General features: G+C 41.8%; 2 protein-coding genes across 7 annotated transcripts in view; one reads left to right on the forward strand and one right to left on the reverse strand.

Moving 5' to 3' along the window:
• PTPRO (protein tyrosine phosphatase, receptor type O) overlaps positions 1 to 10,504 on the forward strand; it is a 64,104-nt gene extending 53,600 nt beyond the window's left edge. Inside the window, exons 23-27 of the mRNA XM_021390675.1 lie at positions 953 to 1,075; positions 2,634 to 2,788; positions 3,505 to 3,640; positions 6,967 to 7,087; positions 9,164 to 10,504. Coding sequence (XP_021246350.1) covers positions 953 to 1,075; positions 2,634 to 2,788; positions 3,505 to 3,640; positions 6,967 to 7,071 — 519 coding nt within the window. The 3' untranslated portion in view covers positions 7,072 to 7,087; positions 9,164 to 10,504. The remainder of the gene's footprint in view (positions 1 to 952; positions 1,076 to 2,633; positions 2,789 to 3,504; positions 3,641 to 6,966; positions 7,088 to 9,163) is intronic.
• The window catches only part of EPS8 (epidermal growth factor receptor pathway substrate 8), a 134,021-nt gene continuing 128,795 nt past the window's right edge, over positions 15,623 to 20,848 (reverse strand). For all 6 annotated transcript variants that reach the window (XM_021390714.1, XM_021390703.1, XM_021390694.1 and 3 more), the window contains one exon: positions 15,623 to 16,990. In XM_021390714.1, the coding sequence (XP_021246389.1) occupies positions 16,877 to 16,990 (114 nt within the window). In that variant the 3' untranslated portion in view covers positions 15,623 to 16,876. The remainder of the gene's footprint in view (positions 16,991 to 20,848) is intronic.

Raw genomic sequence — 20,848 nt, forward strand, 5'->3', positions numbered from 1 at the left:
GCTGAAACTAAGTCAGTCTTATACATTTTACTTATTTTTTTTTAATAATCTGTTCTGAAACCATATTTATTTATTGGCGGGTAGATTCATTTGCATTATTTTTCATGAGGCAGCATCATTATTAGACTTGGAATTTCACTTCATTATGTTATGGTAAACATTTCAGAATGATTAACAGACTGGAGCATCTTTCAAATGAAGAGACTGAGGAAGCTAGGACTCTTTAGCCTGGAAAAGAGTAAACACTTACGGGGAAGGAATGTAGATGAGGAATCCAGAGGTGCCTTTTGACAGGACAAGAGGCAATGAACATAAACTAAAAAAAATACAATCTAAACACAAGAAGATGCTTTTTTGTTGGGAGAGATGGGATCAATCACTGGCACAGGTTGTCCAGAGACATTGTGGAGTCTAGAACTTCGAAGACCTTCAAAAGCCACCTGGACATGGACCTGGGCACCCTGCTCCAGCTGTCCCTACTTGAGCAGGGATTGGACCAGATAGACCCAGAGGTTCCTGCCCATCTCAAGTATATGTGATTCCATGCTTTTAAGTTTACATAAAAATAAAATAAGTGTATTAGGCTTTACATTTAACTTAACATTATAATAGAATCATGTGAAAGATACATTTTTTTAGTATATTCTTTTTCCCCACATTTTTTTCCTCTTAGTCCTCTTCCATTAGGAAAGTAGCAATCTACAAAAATGCGTATTTTCATGCTTTGCTATGCTAATGCTGCCCTTCAGAAAACTAATGCATAACCATGCCTGTAGTTATACAAACAGGAATGATGAAGTCGAAAGTAATTACAGGATATATTACCTCTTATTGAAACATCAAGCAAACAGTGCTGTAGGCATTTATAAAATTGCAGTTCAGTATGCTTTTGATTGTGCTTTTTTTAAAATATGCATATAGATGTAGATGTATTTATATGTTTCCCTTTTAGGTGAAATGTGATCATTACTGGCCTTTTACAGAAGATCCTATTGCATATGGGGACATTACTGTGGAGATGCTGTCTGAGGAGGAACACACAGATTGGGTTTATAGGAATTTCCGAATTAGCTATGTGAGTGAAACATGTTGCATAGCCCTACTAGCAGAGTGGGAGCAATTTTTGTCCAGGCTTTTCTTTAACATTTGTCCATTTTTGGTATTCACTGAAAAGCACCTCGGAAAATGATTATGGCCTTGCCTTCACTCCACACAAGTAAGTGTCTAAATCACATGACTTTCCCCTAGGATTGCCATCTTTGTGAACTTGTCAGCAACACGTAAGACTGAAGCAACAGTAGTACTTCGGATTAGAGACGTTCCTGTGGTGCAGATAATTACTGAAAACTGACAAATCTACTTGCTTCTTTTTTTTCTGTCAGGCATAATCTTATTGCTTAAGCCATTCAAAACTTGAAAATACACACATATATTTTCAAAATATTTTTCGAAAGGGTAATTGTTCAATATTTGTACCGTACGTTTAGTGCATATCTCAGACAGGATCTTGAGTAAAATGTGTCCGCACAGATGGTTCTCCACTCCCTACTGCTGCTGAAATAGAGCATTTCTCTGCTTTCACTTATTAAAGTAGAGGAAATGGAAGAGACTTGCAGCTCATTACAAACAGCCAAGCTTCTCTTGCGGCTGCTTCAATAAAGCATGTGAAAATACAGCAAGGAACTGGCATAAGACGTGATGGGATCAAATCAGAGGTTGGGCTGTTGGTATCTACTGAAAATAACAGTCAGAGTTCAGTTTGCTGATCAGGCACTGTCCTCTACCGAAACTTGGACAGCTACTTAAAGAGCTTTTGGACTGGTCTCCTTTTTAATATTCTTTCTCTAAGCACCCGCTGTTGTCTGTGACTGGAGAAGAGTTTCTGGAATAGAGATATTTAGCCTGATTTAGAATACAAAACTAAAGGCCTTGATTTCCATGTTGTTGGTTTTTTTTAATAAGATCCTCTCAAACACATAGATAGCCCTCCCCATGTTTTCAGTTCCTTTATGTCTCAAAGAAAAAATCAGTTGTACTGAGGATTTTATTTCACCTAAAGCTACTGAAAGTTTTAGAAATGCTTTTGAAAATAATGGATATTTTTCTAAAATCTTTCCTTTGTTGCCTGGCAATGACAATGTTGGGAGGTGATGTTTTTCCTTCCCTTTTTTATTTAAACTTCAGGAAAAAAAATTCTTGTGAATTCAGTATTAATTGTTTGCCAACAGCGTTGTTCTTTATCCACAGCAAAAGGAGAAAAGGAGAGGAAATGGAATAGAAAGAGGAAGAAAGCCTAAACTTGAAAAGTTCAACAGTTCTTGATTTATAAGCAAAAAAAAAAAAAATCTAACAACCATGAGAAAACAATCAAGCAAACATCAAAACCAAATCCCAAACCCAGCAACAAGAGTTTGTGCCATTTTTTATATTCATGGAATGAGCTCAATTTTCCCCATTTTAAAATCGAATATCATCTAAACACACTGACACCTTTTTGGCTGACTTCATGACTTTACTTTCTTAGGCGGTACATGGATCAGGAAAAAAAGAAACAACAAAACCTCAGTCTGACTGAACGTGACTGCACTGCTAAAACCCCTGTGAACACACTGCTGTTCTGCTTTTCCCACTAGGCTGATGAGGTGCAAGACGTGATGCATTTTAACTACACCGCCTGGCCAGACCATGGTGTCCCCACCGCCAACGCTGCCGAAAGCATCCTGCAGTTTGTGCAGATGGTCAGGCAGAAGTCAGTAAAGAGTAAAGGCCCCATGATCATACACTGCAGGTAAACATTTCACAGCCAAGGCAGTGGGGAGCTGAAGGAGGCACCTGGTGACTTAGTTGGGAGGATTATTTTTGGGAGGAAGCTTGCTAATCAGTGGCACATTTATCTCTTTTGTGTCATCTGGCCTTTGATGAACTTGCTTACTCCCCTGGCCCTACTGGGAGCAGCTGCTATGACAGAGGTGACATCATACCATATTGCTCCTGACACAACGCTTCCCACTGACTTGAGACCTCTCTGTGGCTTCTGGTGTGAGAGCTGCTCTCATAGGTCTTCAGAGGGACATAAATTGCCAGATTGCAGTGGATGAGTGCATGTACGCCCCTGTGACATGGTCCAAATGAATGCTGAGGCTGGACAAGGTCTGTACCTGCCAGCCCTGCATCACCCACTTCAGACAGCAGCTATGTTGCTGCGCAGTGTGTCAGCACCCTCCAGCATGGTCTAGCCTGTTGCTGATGTGTTGGTCAGCACTGTGTCTCTTGCAGCACACTTTTGATCACTAACTCCCACAAAACAGTCTTTTAGAGCAGTATCTTTTCAAGTTTCCAGAAATGTTAGCTAGTGTTCTGCTGGATGCAAAACAAGAGCATCTGTAAAAGCAGTAAGGCATGCATTATCTAAACTGCAGGACATCTACTTTTTGCAATACCTCTGATTTTATTCCATGCCCATGCCTGGAAAACCTAAAAAAGATACGTGTCTATTTGTTGCAGTGCCGGAGTGGGACGAACAGGAACATTCATAGCCCTGGACCGGCTCTTACAGCACATCCGTGACCATGAGTTCGTAGATATATTGGGCCTGGTATCTGACATGAGGTCCTACAGAATGTCCATGGTGCAGACAGAGGTAGGATGCTGTGTCAGTTAACTTCGGGGTGAATGTATAATGGGATCTCTCTCATGCTCCTCTGTAGCAAGCTCATGTCCAATGATTGTTGTTCCCTTTGAACACCTGTCTAAGTAGCTGTGAATCGAGATAATTAAGTTTTCATCTTTATTGAAATATTGTCATACTGTTCATCTGCTGCATAGGTGAGAGTCTGATAAAATGTCTTCAATCTCACTGATGTCTTCCAGAGGGGGGGGATGGGCTATTCTCACTTTCTGAAAAACAAATTGTAAAAATGCATTAGAAGAGATTAGCATTTAAATATTTCAAACCATTTTGAAAATAATTGGACTTGCTGAAGGAATCAATGACTCATGAAGTGAGGTCATCATTGGACAGCCACTCAAACGTTTTCAGGAGTGTATCATCTGGTCAAGCACACGAACTAAGTTACATGATGGCAATACAAATGCGCAAAGCAAAAAGGACAAGGGAACCATGAGAGATTTGCCAGAGACCACCCTGTCCCACTCCCTGTATTTATATCTACTAGGTACCTCTTTTTCTGCTGGAGGGAGAAATTTCATAACAGTCGTATCAGAATATCTGTGTGGAAAAAGATACACAAACTCTTTTTCCAAAACAGATGGCTTTATGCATCTGAAATGTTCCCAGTTCCTCTACTAATGATGGAAAGATTTCACGCTTGTTTTACTCTTCACTGGTTAGACACAGTACAAGCTGGCAACCTTCACAGAGCTGGAAGGACCACCATCACTGTTAGCAGCCTGGCTCTGGCAGATAATCTGTTGCCAAGGATTCCTTATCCCAGAGCAAAAAAACACTTAGCAGGGGTGGGAGAGGAGAAGGAAAAGCAACAGGGATGCCAGCTACTGTCTAGGAATTTAAAGTCAGTCTCAGACCATTCTGGATCATTCCCATAAACCACCAATATTCAGCGCAATTCCCTAAAAGGCCTCATATAAACACCAGAAAACAAATCCTGGTACTTTACTTCAGCTGCAGCTGCATTAACACTCCTGAGGTGACATGATTATTATTTTTTCTATCGTACAAACTCACTGCCTGCCTGGGGCTGATACCCAGTCCTGCTGAGCCTTGTGCAGATGTCAGCAGGTGGCACTGGCACCCAGGTGCAGGGCCACTGGAATGGCTCTCCTTAGAAAACCTGAAACCACACACCTGGGCTGACCTGAGCTCACATTTCCGTGCTGGAACCTTGGCTCTGTCTCATGGAGCAGTTTAAAAAAAAAAAAAAAAGCACAAGCCTAAAAAAGAGGTTAGAATGGAGAACACTCTGAATTCAAACTAGTCACTTCAAACCAAAGGGTGTGAAGAAATCCTGGCTTTTATGTGGCCTGAAACACACTTCAAGCTCATCCTAATACCTGCTGGGATCAGCAGACCACTGTGGGCGGGGGATGAAATCCACACTCAGATTTTGAAGTTTGAAACTGCCTCTGTCTTTGGAGAGTCATTTTTGCTCAAGAGCCACTGGTTCCCCATGCATTGTGCACATAAGGATTACTGGAGGATTTGTTGGGGTTTGCCTTCTCTCTGCTTGGAATAAACTCAAGTGGTAACTTCTATATTTCAAACCGCAATACAGTGTTTCTCCGTATGATGATTTGCTTTCAGAGTTGTATGCACAGGGGGTGATAAATCCCCAAATAATTAACTGCTCTGTGAGCAAACCACGGTTTCAGCATTATATTGGTAAAGAAGTCAAGCGTTAGGGAACACAAAGCTTATCAAAACTTTTCAGTTGCATGTGTGGCACGAATGCAATTTGTTGCACTTATGTGCATTTGGTGTTTTTCTGGGAATTAATTATATTTTCAGGCAACGTGAGGTTGATGCACTTCCAGAAGGCCATATAGAACTTTCAGGCTGAAGACCTGAGAACATCTAGTATGAAGGTTACTCCTGTAACACTAAAAGACTGGATTTGCTGGATTGCTGTACTCCACAGGTCCCTGTAGTCGGCTGCCCTCCTTGTACTGGCCAGGACCACAAGACCTACAAAAATCTTAGTCTTGCAAAACTGCCACCATTGGCTGTGTCAGGGACCATGGCAGTGTGGAGCTTCATTTCAGATTGAAATGGGAAAGCTATCTTGCACACGCAGCAGTGCTGTTGCTTAGTGAGAAGCATGGGGCTCAGCCGTGCCCCTCTCCAGTACATCACTCATACACCATGATCACCAGCCATACGGCTGGCTTGTGCTTGCACAACCTCCTCCTGGAATCTGGTAATTCACACTGCAACCACACAAAAAGGGAATTATGAATGATAGCAGCTATTGTTTCTACAGGTACAACTGCAGCTCTGAAGGCACTGCCTCCTGTTCTGTTAGCCCACTTCATCAGGGGCAGATGTTGGTGGTATAAAAGTAGAGGCCCACCAGTGTTCCATTACATTTTGTTGCCATGTGACAGATAGTAGCAGAGGGGCAGTCTGGCAGAATGGCATCTGACATGGAAGTGCGTATGAAGCAAGGGTGTGTCATTGAATGACTCTATGTGGAAAAAATGGCACCCACTGACATCCGTCAGTGGTTGCTGAACATTTATGGAGACCAAACAGTGGATGTGAGCGCCGCGAGGTGGTGGGTGGTGTGTTTCAGTGGTGATGACAGTGACAGTGGGTCCTCCACTGGTGTAGATTTTTGAGTGTGGCATTCAAGCTTGTGTTCATTGCTGTTGAAAATGCATAGCTAATGGTGGTGACTATGCTGAAAAACAGTGAATTTGCTCTATCAAATAGTATTATTGTACTGTTTATGTCTGTTGTACTTTCTGTGGAAATAAATAGGAGGCATTACTTTCAGAACAACCTACATAAATACGAGTCCTAGAAAGCTATGTCATAAATACAGCTGCAGCACTTCTCCCACAGCAGGGTTGTGACTTAACTTACAATATACCTTGTTCAGAGCTTAAATTTGCTACCATCACAACTAGTGGGTAATCAGTTATTGGTAAAACTCTGCTCAAGTCACCCATCACTTCAACCTCCAATCAGGTGATACCCTCACAGCCAACACTACAACACAGTGTTAATTTATCTTGCAGCATCTCTCACTTTATGATGGTGGGGGAAGCTTAAGTGAGTTTTTGTGCTTCTAAAGCTGCTGTGTGCAGCAGTAAAAGCCTATTATTTGGGGAGCAGACAACTCACTGTACATTGTGAGGGGATAGGGAGGACGAAATAGGGAAGCTGTGCAGACATCTGCTATGAACTCTTGAACAGTTTCACTGTTTGCATTCTCATCAGACTTTGTGAGTTGCAAAAATGCAAATTCCTTTGATTCTTTCTTCCAGGAACAATACATTTTTATTCACCAATGTGTGCAATTGATGTGGCAAAAGAAGAAGCAGCAGTTCTGCATAAGCGACGTCATATACGAGAATGTCAGCAAGTCCTAGTTTGGAGTCCCAGGCGGTAAGTCAGGGAAGCCTTGTGTGATGCTCAGAGCTCAGCATCCCCGCTGCGTGGTAGTGACCAGCATCACATCATGCCTGTGTGCTTCTCACACTGACTGAGCTTTGCTTGTGGCTTTCTTCCTAGGCCTCTCCCTCCTCTGAGGGGATTTTCAATGGAGAGTGCAAGCAAAATCCCCTCAGACTCTTGCATTAAATAGTTCACTGCACTTCCCATGGCAGTGTAAAGGTTTGTTGGCTCACATGTTCAAAGAATAAGAGAATCCTGAAATCCTAAGGATCTAACTGAAGCTCTCGCTCCACTTGTCCTACTACACCCTGCAATGAGTGAAGGGTTCAGGCAGAGGGAGGATATATACCATCCTCACATCACTCCCAGCTGCAGGTTACCAAGGCCAGCAGAGGGTTTGGGTTGGGCCGCCAGCACTGCTGGCATGTCAACAGGGCTTCCTAAGGAGTGAGATAGGAACTCCAGCAGGGAACGCTGGGAGCCAGGGAACAGGAGATCTCTCAGCCAGGCAGTGCCATGAGCAGGAGCCACCACTGTGCTTTTCCACCAGGCCCCAGGGACTGCCTCAGTGCAGGCAACAGAGTGGCCCAGTCCCCAGCAGCACACCAAGCAGTGCTTTGGGGTTTTCTGTCAATGAAGCAAGCACATTTCCTTACGCTTTGGGCTCAAGCTGTGAGGATGCATGGCTCTGCCTCAGCTAGTGAGCTTTAGTTCATTAGGTGGCAGTAATAAGCCAGCCATAACCTTAACATTTGCTTTTGGGTGAAGGAGGAAGCTGCAGGCTGCTGACAGTGGCTTCTCAGCTACCTCATGGAGAGCCATGACAGGCACCAGCCATCTCCACTGGCATTCTGCGGTGTGGCACAGACATCTGTATCACGAGTGGTGCTCCCCAGGGGTCGGTGCTGGGGCCTGTCCTCTTCAATATCTTTATTGATGACCTGGATGAGGGCATTGAGAGCACCCTCAGTAAGTTTGCAGACAACACCAAGCTGGCAGGAAGTGTCGATCTGCCTGGGGGTAGAGAGGCCCTACAGAGAGATGTGGACAGGCTGGATCTCTGGGCTGAAGCCAGTGGGATGAGGTTCAACAAGACCAAGTGCTGGGTCCTGCACTTTGGCCGCAATAACCCCAGGCAACGCTACAGGCTTGGGGCAGAGTGGCTGGAAGGTTGTGTGGAGGAAATGGAACTGGGGGTATTGGTTGATGCTTGGCTGAGCATGAGCCAGCAGTGTGCCCAGGTGGCCAAGAAGGCCAATGGCATCCTGGCTTGTATCAAGAACAGTGTTGCCAGTAGGAGTAGGGAAGTCATTGTCCCTCTGTACTCAGCCCTGGTGAGGCCGCACCTCGAGTACTGTGTCCAGTTTTGGGCCCCTCGCTGCAAGAAAGACATTGAGGCCCTGGAACGTGTTCAGAGGAGGGCGATGAAGCTGATGAGGGGTCTGGAGCACAGGCCTTATGAGGAGCGGCTGAGGGAGCTGGGATTGTTCAGTCTGGAGGAGGTTCAAGGGAGACCTTATCACTCTCTATAACTACCTGAAGGGAGGTTGTAGTGACTGGGGGTCGGTCTCTTCTCTCTTATGACTAGTGACAGGATGAGAGGGAATGGCCTCAAGTTGCTCCAGGGGAGATTCAGGCTGGATGTTAGGAAATTCTACTCTTCTGAAAGAGTGGTCAGGCGCTGGAATAGGCTGCCCAGGGAGGTGGTGGAGTCACAATCCCTGGTGGTGTTCAAGAAGCGTTTAGATGTTGAGGGACATTGTTTAGTGGGGTTATTGGTGGTAGGTGGATGGTTGGACTGGATGATCTTGTAGGTCTTTTCCAACCTAGCTAATTCTATGATTCTATGATCAGTGTCTGTGCATGTCATTCCCCTGCTCATAAAACACACCCATGACTTTGCATGTGCCTCACTTCCCCACCTGTCGGGAATTCACTGTGTAAACAGCGTCCCAGATCCTAGCTGTACAGCTAGGCCTCTGTATGGACGTCTGGCAGAACTATATGCCAAGATCTCTATTTCCTTACCTAGTTCTAATGTGACCTCTCCATGTTGTGCTGTTCCAGGTGAGACCATGAAGCACACCCATCTTCCCTCGCTTCCGATTTTTTTTCTTTTGGTGGCTTGAACCACCATGAGAGACCGCTGCCTTGCGGTAGGCAGACAATGAGAAACAGAAACTTTAACTTTCAGAAGCACTGGGGAGAAAAAAGCCTTAACAAGCCTGCGGTGTCTTTTGAACTGTTTTAATTTCTGAACATTTTTTTAAATACTGGACCAAATTCAACTGAACAACATGAAGGAAAAGACACTACAAGATGTGCATAAAATAGAGTGCTCCAGAGCATTGGGTTTTCTTGTTTGGTACTTTCAGTTATTTTGTTTCTGTGCAGGTTGGGCTTAAGGTTAAAGTAAGTAAGTAAGTGCAATATTTTTTTAAGGGTTGAATGAAAACCTTTCTTCATGTGTCACTGGTCTGTGCTAACGTCCATAGGAGAGCAGGCATTGTTAGTATCTAATAATACCTCATTAGTGAATAGCGAGGCATGAACATACATGAAGAAATCTGGAGATTGTGAAAGAGGGGGGGACAGGGGTGCTGGGTACCTGGATTGAACTGTTTCCTGCAGCCCTGACATTCTCTGCATGGGGCCTGGGGAAATGCAAGACCCAAGGAACGGACTGACCTTCAGAAGTGCAGACCATGGAACCCGAAGCTGAAGCAGGCAGTTGAGGAATGGGGTCGTTGTGGTTTGTGACAGTGCTGCTAGGAATAAAGCAGAGAGATTGCTCTTTTCTCCAGCCTTTTCAGTAACGCCACTGGGCAGGTTATTTTTTTCAGATCAATCTAATCCAAGCGCAGCTGAGATAGCTTTGACTCCACTTCTATAGCATCTAACTGTCCGAGCAATCTATGGTGCCTATACCCCTCATTTGTTTATTATTTTTAATAAGTATTAAACCTGTGTAAAAATGTGAAGCTGATTCAGGTTGGGGAAAAAAAACATGTGCTTTAATGGATGTAACTATTTTTCCGAGCCAGGAATTCACGGTGTTACAAAACGTTTTTTTTGGCATGTGAAGGGATATGGTTATTGCTTTATTGCTACAAGGCTGCCAAAGCATCGGGATGGATTCCTGCAGGGACGTCGGGTCAAGGTGATGGGCTCTTTTCCTTTTTGCTGTCAGTTTCAGTTCTAGTCAGAATAATTAGCTATATATATATTTTTTTGTCTTTGTATAATTCCAGTACATCATTGTGTATTGTGACATGGATGCTGTCAGAATGGATGTTTGATGGCATTTTGTAGCCTGTTGCTTTTTGTCACCTCATTGGAAGTTAGCAGCAATGGTAACTCAATGTAAACAAAACGAACTTGAACTGAAAGTAAACACACTGGATTGCTTACCTGTGAAGAAGTCACTGTCAGCAAAACAGCAAGTGCACCCACACATACTTTGTATTCACCTCACAGCCAGTGTACCAGAGTTGGTAGCTCAGACACTTGCAGGAGCCTGATATCCTCCTTCAGGTGACATCAGGTTTATTTATTTTTTAAAGAGCTATTCCTTCAGCTGATAAATAGGGGTATATTCCTTTAATATCTACTCAATCTCAGTAATGGTTATAGTGGAAAACTTCCTTCAAACTCTCCCATATGCACTATGCAAAGCTGCATAGATAATATAACCCTTAAAAAAACCAGGTCCTTTTGAAGAGTACTCAAAGAAACAAGACTCTACCTCTGATTTTTCAGTGGGAGGTGAAGAAGTACACACTTCTCCTTCCATGCATCTAAAACCACTTTGACAGTTTCTACTAGGTCCAGTCCTAAAGCAGAGCTGCCCTGTCTCTAACAGGAAGCCTGGAAATGGACACAAATGGGCAGGGAGCCATCTTCAGGGGGAAGGCTGCTAACAAGAAAGGCTTCAATAATATCATTGTTTCTGTTCCTTTGCAAGTGCAGTTCAGCCAGAGGGCCTGCCATCTAACATCTAACTGCCATCTAGGGCCATGATTTGCTGGCCTAATTTGAACAGAAGCCAGAATGATAAAAGAGCACTTGGCTGTCCAGACCTTGCCTTTTTGTTGGTTTATATTTCACAGTGTCATCACAAGTTTGCTTAGAAAACATGTTCACACCCCTCTAGAGAACTTCTAGCAGGGAAAAAAAAACAACAAATCCACAAGGGTACTAATGTTCTTGCTTTCACATCTACTGCCCTCTGTGCCTTGCCCACTGATTCTACATTTATTCTGTATCATAGCCCAGAGTAACCAGGTTATTTTTAAAACACTGATGTGCACACAAACCACCACAGTGTGAGCTGGCTGTAACTGAATCTTGGCTGACCATAACAAAGTACAAGGTTGCTGCAAAGGTGCCAGCATCAGACTGCTGCAAACTATTCTGCCTGAATAGCCTGAATTCTGAATGCTTGTCAAAAAAGTATGCCACTTACATGTTAGCAGGTGTATATTTTTCCTTTGATTGCTACTTCACAAAGTCAATTACTATTAAGAACAAACAAACAAAAACCCCTTTCTTCAGACAAAATATGCTTTCCTAACCCATATATTATGCAAACCTGCCTAAATGCAAGTGTTGAGATGGCAGTACTACCCCTCCTGGCCTTCTTCAATGACACCTCTAAAGCAATAGGAGCATCTGGGAGACAGTGTGGCTCAAAAGAAGCACGCAGAGCCTTCAGCATGAATCGACATTCTCTACAGCCAGCTTTACCTTGTCATGTTCACTGAAGGCCAGGCCAAAAGAAGCATGTTTTGGACTCAGGAAGCATGTTGATGAGGTTTTGAATCTCTGTTGAAACAGAACTCTCAAGACACTGCAGGACAGTAAAGTTGCCAGAAGTTTCAGGTTGTTTTTTTTTTAATAAGGATTTTTTTGAATTATGGGTTTATTCGTACAGCCCTGCTGATACCATATATGCTCTGTATCAATAGCTGCTGCACTCACAGCAGATAGTGACTCAAAGTAAAATGTAAAAGTAGTTCTGCATATTGCATGGCCCAAACCAGGGAAGGTTTTCCGCTTGTTTTCCCTGCACCCTGCATGTCACCATGGGAGGAACAAGAAAACCTAAGGACACCTTAGTAAAATGAAGTTGTCAGTGGCAAATGTGCATCGCTCCTGTCACGCGCTGTACATTGGCTCCTGGTGGACTCAAAGCTTTGGCACTGTACCTCTCCATCATCACACAGACTAACACAAGTTGGAAAGCATTACTTGAGCTTTTGTGCTTTATTTCATTTTAAAGGCTATTTTTTTTTCCTGTGCCTGAAAGGGCAAAGTTGTCCCTTGTCAGTTAACATAATTCTCTAATGCACCAAAAATAGTCCTTCCCATCCTCCTCACTTGACTTACTGACCAAACAGTCTCACCACCACTCCCCAGCTTCTAACTTTTTTAAGGGCATACATGAAAACACTTGCTCCCTTCAGGCAGGCAAAGACTGTTGCTTCCAGCCACTTCTGCTGACAGGGTAACCACATTAGTGGTGTTGAAATGGATGAGATTGGGGATTGGTTGTGCTTTCACTGTGCCAACTAGCAGTGGTGGATGGGAAGTATTTAGGCTGTCTCCCCATTTTCTTTCATCTTCTCTTATTTTAATCTAAAAATTTCATCATGAAATAAAAGCACAAATTTTGTTTGGGTTTAAGTCTGGATGCTGGGGAAGTAGTGAAAGGCAACTGAAGCATGTAACTACAGGGAGACTGAAGAAAGATACTGAAGGGCCAAAAGATTATAAAAGGCACTTACTAGCTAAAACTAAACATAGCAACAGTACGAAATTCAACAAGTTTCAAAATATTTAAACACTGAACCCAATGCATTCTTGCAAAGTCCCTCATGTTTGCACTCCACGTACGTAATTCCACTGTGCGAGTGCAAAGGGGGCAGACTGAGCACGTGGATGTTCTCTCAACTACTCTTGATGGGACCAACTCATTCCTCATGTAGGACTGCCTCCTTTGTGTTTTAACACTGCACAGACATCACAATTGAGGAGAAACATCCTAGAACAATGTGCTTTTATGAAATGGTGGGTTGGCCAAAAGCATGGGTTTCCATTCATAAACATGTTTCCCGTATTCATGAGACACAGCTGAGGAAAACAAGTGGAGATACCTGCTGGAATAAGGGTCTGGTATTCAAGCTGTGTGCTGCTTATCTGTGTGTCCTAAAAAACTGAAAACTCAAAATACATTTTTTACTATAAGTGCAGCTAAGCTCTGGAACAGGTTGCCCAGAGAGGTGGTGGATGCTCCATCCCTGGAGACACTCCCGGTCAGGCTGGACAGGGCTCTGAGCAACCTGATCTACCTGTAGGTGTCTGTGTTCATTGCAGGGGATTTGGACCAGATGGCCTTTAAGGGTCTCTTCTGACTCAAATAATTCTATGATTGTATGAAATGCTTAACCTATAGCATACTAATCGTCATTACCTTGGTTTAATTGGCAAAGTACTGATGTTGCTGTCCAGAAAAGCACTGCTAGGGGCACTTTCAGAGTTTCACAAACACTATACACTTAAGGTCGTAGGGTGCTCACCACATTTCAGAGTATCATGTCATTTTGGATATGTACTTTCACATAAAACATTTCTGCAAAAATAATACTGTGGAAGGGTACACTTATTTTCCAGGCCCCAAATAACACTAACTTTTCTATAATACAATGATTTGGAACAATAAAAGTGTGCAGAAAAATCTTGCTCACGAATCACAATTTGTCTGAGCAAAGCACTGTTTGACATTTAAATTGATGGACTATAAGTAACCTCATCCATGTGTCAGTATCGGTTAGATGTGTTAATTGCAAATTAAATGTAAGCTCACGCTGTCCCAAGGAAACAAGCTGACTAAAGATGTGGGCAGAAGTGACTTGCTGATGTTATGTGGTGTGTGCCTAGAAAGCATAACTGCTGGGTGAGCACAAGATGCCAAAATTTCTCCAACCCGGTATACACTTTTCACACAGTGTATCTTTCTAAAATCTTATTGTTAAAAACAAGAATCACAACACAATGCTGAAAGCATAGAAAAGACATTTGGAATGAAATGCTGCATTTGGCCATTTCATTTTCATTTAAGACACTGAGAATTTTGAAAAAAAATATATTATTTTCTTTGTTATTATTTTCAATTTTCATTTGCTTCACCCTATATCAAATCTCCTTTTGATTTCTTGTAACTGCCATCAGACTGCAAACTCAAAAACTGCACAGTGGAGGTGTGAAGCTCCCTGGAGTGCCTTAAGCCATCAAGGAAATTCCAGGAAAAAGGGAGATATCTGCCTTTACGTCACTGAAATTTCACAAGTTGTTACATAGGAGTCATACAGCCTAATTCAGCAACATTGAAGTGTAAAATACAGCTTCAATGTTTACTGGGTTGGTAAATCATTAACAGTTAATTTAAAAATAATAATAATTTTAAAAAATGCAGAAAAACAAAATCAAGGGAAACAAAACAAAACAAAACATACTGGTTATTCTCTTTACGTTGAAGGGTTTTCCTGTTACCCTCCCAAGCATCTCCAAAGATCTCTGAGAATACTGAGCACATTCAGATTAAAACCAACAACAACCATCTACAAAACCAGCTGTGAAGCCACCTCTTTTCTTTCAGAGAAGGCATATGGGGCTTCTAAGACTTCTGTGTACCAAACTCCACGAATTCTAAGGAGTCTATTAACTGGTGGCTTCTTTTGAGCAAAAGCAAAGCCGTATGTTCAACACAAGAATGAAAAGTTGAAGTGAAAATGAAAATTGGCTTCATATTTTTGTACCTAACAGGGCAAGAGAGGTGCAAGGAGCCATCACTGTGGTTTTTATGGTATCAGATGTACTTTCCACGTGAAAACAGCGTCTTTAATTTTTTTGTCTGGGTTTCAAAGATCTTTTTAAGTTTCCTACTCCTGTACTTAGAAGTATCTATGTAAGAACGGCTTCAGACTTTCCTTCATATTGTGAGTCATTCATCTCCCAGTGAAGGGAACTGCTGTACAGCAAACACATCAGGGTGGGTAGGTATGGATACGTACAAGAGAGGTCACAGGAAAGAAAATTTAAAACGTGGCTTAGAGAGTAGCATAAATCTTGGGAGGACCAGACCTGACTTTCAATGACAAGTTAGGCAGTGAGACAGTCAACTTTCTCCCATAAAGCTGTGTGTATAGATTGAATGGATGCAGTCATCATGTACGTGTTCTGGTTCAAATGTCTCCAGCAGGGAGCATGTGATTGGGAATCGTCATTTCTTTCAGTGGTAAGACAAAAATCCTCTTCTTGGCAGTTGCTATGGCATTTGGAGTCTTCAGTTTGGGACACTTCACTTTCAGAACCATTTCTAAGTAAGACCACATTTAAATGACTGGTGCCATACGTACTTTTAACCAGAGTAAATATATACACTGACGCATAACAAAACACAGAAATAGTATTTGTAAGGACATTTACAATAAATGGCACTAAACACCTTTATTAAGATTTTAATTCCTTTTATGAAAAAATGATAGGATCCTTTTTTTTTTTTTCCTTGAACGCAGAGGAAAAGCAAACTAATGGCAAAAATCAAGAACACTTTCTTATTTCAATACCATCTTTGTAGCCACAAAGATACAACGATTTAACAGACAAGAAATACTGTTTATTGCAGGCTTTAAGCTGATTCATGTGAAAAAGGCACTATGAAACTTAATCAACCTAGATGATTAAATTTGTCTAAATTATGTGATATTATATATTATATATAATACATATATTATATATAAAATCACAAGACCATGTGAAGTAACAGAACATTTTTGTGACAAAAATCATCGCATCTTCAAAAATAATATTTGCTGGAAGGGATGCTTCCTTTTCTCTCCCTTTTGCTTCCAGGAATCCAATTTTCCAAAAGATTACATTCATAAAGGAACAACAGCTTTTTACATATGGAAAAACTGACGTCTGGGATCAACACGCAAAGTCTCGATTATACACTGTTCCTCCGACAGGTTAAGTTACAAACAAAAAATGCAAGTATATTAAAAAAAAATAATGAGAATTGTTTCATGGCTACCTACAGCAGATCTGATCCCCCCTTTCAGCTGAGGTGTGTTACTATTTTCTACTAATTTCTTCTTGTGCAATATTATTGTTCATCACGAGTGAAGTATTGATAAAATCAAAGCACAGAGTATTATTTTGGTATAAACAGCGTCATTAGTAATAAAATACCTGGGGAGTGATGCAAGAAAGATTCAGTCTATGCTGGGCTGCTGTTCATACCCTAAACATTACCTCGTTGATTGCTGGCTTCAACTAAACATCCTGCAGCTGAATGTACTGTAAGAAAGGCATAGTTGCAAACTACAGCTGGCAATGGAATTCGGAACTGAATTATTACTGGAGGGTTCAAATACTTTTTATTACTGGCTCAACTTTCCTAGGATGGATCAAAACCAAAACTAAATTCCAGTTAACCTGTCACTGAGCTGTTAACTACATAAAGCCAAGGCTCATCTTTGGGTATAAGTGACTTAAGTGCCAATAGTTTCACCTGTCAGGAACTTACATTGGATTTCTCATTTTCATTTTTAATGATGAGAAGCCAGCAGCAAGTACTTCTGTGGATACTACTGTAAGTTTTCTTTATGATGGCTAGTTATGCATTTTTACACAGTAATAAGACATTCCCCTTCACTAAAGCAAAGCTGGACTGTATAATGCTATGGTCAGTGGAACTAAAGAAAAGAGGAAAGACTTTTAGTGGCTGCTGCCTTCATCGAAAGACTCCACACCTGAATCTGATGCAGCTGCACTGATTTTTTCTTGCCGTCTTCTCATAATTTCTTGCAGTTCTGAACTGCCACTGTTAGCCTACAAAGAAAGAAAAACAAAGAGCTGTTCTGTTAATCTGTGATTTTGACAAAGGATGAAGTTCTACTGACAACATTCTATTAAGATAGATGTTTGAACAAGTTAAACATATCTTGCAGCTCCGAAACTAAAAGTGCACAAAGAATCTGGTTACATGACATTTGGAAAACAGAAGCATTTACACTGTTCCTAAATGTAGACCAGAAAAGAGCCTACGAACTGTTAATCCAGCTTGATTTTTAACACTGCTGGGTACCATTACTTCTCATGCAAGTCTCCATTAGCACTGGATATTCATGGGATGAAATACAGCCTAAATACAGAATTAAAGTCCACTAAGTTTGCTAGGATTCCACCCAAGAACTTAAAAGTCATGACAATCATATTTAGAAATTAAAGCACAAAAATCCTAGGGCTTTTCGATCTATGTCACCACAAAGTTCATGCATGCACATGGGTTTGCACAGCCAAGGACTAAGTAAGGATTTGGCTTACTAATCTTAGTATCTTGCATCACACTATGTGCCATCAAGCATTTGCTGATCAAAGATGTAGTACTAAAACTCAGATCACAGTAACAAGAACTGAATCCTATTAATGTATCAGTGTTGCCCGAAAACAGCATTGTGAGGACAAGGCTCAATTTCACATTTAGGTTGAAAAAATACTTCTGCAGAGCTAGTGGCAAATAGATTTCTTTGAAAACACAAATGAAGTTATTAACAAGGCCAGGATGCACATATAGTAGAGCATAACTTTACAAAGCACTCATGACTTTGAATAAGGCCAGAACAGTATGAAACTAGATCCCTATCACTGCTGTGTTTGCCTGTGACATGACCTTCCAAGCTTAAAGACTAGCTTCCCAAATATCCCCTCACTAAGGAAGTAGAAACTGTTTTTGAAATTTGTGAAATGAATTTCAGGACTGTTACAGGGAAAAAATCCTTCAGCTGATTCCTCAACTTTCTCAAAATCCTTCAACTCTTAAAATTTATTTCATGACATAAAACTTAATTTAGATGTATCCCATTAGGTCTATTAAAATGCATTATCTGATGCTGTTACCTGGCAGACAGGTTGAGCATCTAAAGAGAGAGGGCCTCATCCTAGCTAAAGTACTATTGCTCTCTCCCCTCCTCCCTGAGTGGGAGCACAAAGCAAGGGGCACATAACTAACTCCCTGAAGGTGAGAGAGCTCCTGGATTTGTCTTCATTCATCTTCTCCTTGCCCACTTGGTTCCAGACATAGAGCAAGCACAGTAGTTGCCCATTACTGAAGTCATGCATAAAAAACATTAGCAAATACCTGACAATTTGCTTTATCGGAGGTCACATAGAAATATTTTTTCTGCAAAGGACTGAGCTGCCAAGGCTGCAACAGTTTATCTTCCTGATAACATCAGCAACAACCTGACTGATGGCTTGAGAAGCTTCTCAGCGAAACAACTGCAGTACAACATGTGGCCCAGCACAACAGGCACATCCTGCTGACACAGGGCACAGCATAGCTCAGTAGCCTAGGGCTGTTCTGGGGAACACAATTCTTTGAACAGACTGTTAGACCTCAGCTTTGCTGATTTACTCAGCTTAGTTTCTAACCAAATCATGAGGTATCAGTAAGCCAGTAAACTTTACATGCTTTAGTCTCAGACTGCTGAAATCAGAATCAACAAATGCAATGATAGAATCATGAAATGGCTTGGGTTGGCAGGGCCCTCAAAGATCATGTCGTTTCAACCTCCTGTCAAGGGCACTGTTGCCAACCAAATCAGACACTAAATCAGGCTGCCCAGGGCCCCATGCAACCTGGCCTTGAACACCACCAGAGATGGGGCATCCATAACTTCTCTGGGCAGCCTGTGCCAGCACCTCACCACTCTCTCAGTGAAAACTCCCATTGATCCATCACATTTCTACGTCTGTGTTGCTCCTTACATCCAGGTGAACAAGCAATTTGATACATGGACTAGATAAAAACTATCTTCATGCGTGCCCAAGTTTTCCATAGATGGAGTAGGAAGACAACAGGGATGTGGACCTGAAGTTTTCCCCCCATAGAGATGACAAAGGCATGTTCTGGATATTTTATCTCTATTCTCATCCTTTGACTAATGTTTTTCAACCCCAGAGCTCCACAACATTTGAAGAAATGCACGCACAACATCTCATGATCACAGAAACTATTAACATTTTCAATTTGCAGTGAAAAAGTAAATCCATACAGCTGACTAGCCAAGTGGGTAAAATGCTCTGTACTTTGCATACAAGGTGAGCTTCAACATTATGGAGTAATCCTGAACAAAAGCTCCCCAGAAGGCTACCCCCATCAGTACAAAGTGTACGGGGCATCCCAGCCTCCCTCCTCCTAAGACGCTGCTGCTTGCCACTACCATCTCTTTGGATAGGAACAAAGTGTCTGGCCCTGGCTATGTCCAGCTGTTCTGCTCTCTGACACACCGATCTCATGCAGAATTTTCTTTTTGGTTTTGCTTAGCCAGGCTTAGAAAGCTGCTAAATACCAAACATCACTATGTTCATGGCCTGCTCCTTGGTCATGTTTACATTAGGGCCACAAAAGTCTGAGAGCAGTCTTGCTGCCTTTCATGTTTTGAACTGCTTTGGATTCAGGATTAAATGGAGCTACTATGAAAATAAAGTAAAGCAACTGAAATAATGGTACCTATTTATTTTTTTCTCGTAAAGATAAAATGACTAAATTCCAGTAACAATTGGAATTGAAACTCCAATTTGAAAATACTTACTTCCTCTGCCTAAGGCAGAAGAACTTAAAAAAAAAAGAAAAGAAAAATGCATACAGGTGAGGATCTGGTTTTCAGCATCAAGGAATGCAGGCCCAAATCTGAGAGACAGGGCTCTCACTGACCTGCAGAAACAGTATGAATCAAGAAATACTCATGGAATTTCCTGGCTTCAAACAAGCAAAGATGAGGCAGGGAGTTCTGTAATGCTAGACAGCATACGGGTTTGTCTTCTCTTGGCCATTATTGTTATTTATGTGTAGCATACAGGACATTTACAGCAATATGACACCAAAGGGCTATGGAAAGAATGCCAGAGCTACTGACCTTCATGAGAAATTGTCACTGATTAATCATGTAGGACAATTATTGTGGTCAATCCCATAACCATACTGATAAAAACCATTCAGTTTTGCATGATTGTATAATAGGTCTGACACTGGTACAACAAGTACGTGTGCACTTGAATGCTTCTGTAATTGGAAATGTTTCTAGTTTGAGCAGTAAAACATAATCTTGCTTGGAAGACATGAGCCCATGTTTCCTGAGTCACCTGTAGACTTTTTGGGACTTACTCATCATGAACATTCCATTAGATTTTCTTAAACAGAGATGGATAGAACTTCCTAAGACTTGTAACATGAAATACGGATTCCATACATGATATGATACACGAAATACGAAATATGGACAGAAAGGAAGATGTGTCTTTGTGTTCTGGACAACACAGCAAACATGCTAAAGTAATCAAGAATTTCTTCAGTTCTGAAATTCATCAGTTAAACTTCAAATAATTGAAGTGGAAATAAATATTTGCATTACCTTTTCACTAACAAAATCCAACAACCTTGCTAAACTCTCAGGACCCACTTATGAATACTGGTAGAGCATTTACTAGGCAAGTTTTGGCTGCTCAGTTTCCTGCAGAGTAAAGCCTAACTGAGGTAAGCAAAAAAACATCACAGAGAGGGAAAGGCCAGACCTCTACAATCCCACACATCTCTGGTTTTCAGCCTAACTTCCACCACAATAGCAAGGAGTGCTTTTCACAATTTGGAGGCAGAAACCCACAAACATGCCAAACACAATCACGAAG

The sequence above is a fragment of the Numida meleagris genome, chromosome 1, assembly GCF_002078875.1.
Source record: "Numida meleagris isolate 19003 breed g44 Domestic line chromosome 1, NumMel1.0, whole genome shotgun sequence".
In the NCBI taxonomy this organism is placed as follows: Eukaryota; Metazoa; Chordata; class Aves; order Galliformes; family Numididae; genus Numida; species Numida meleagris.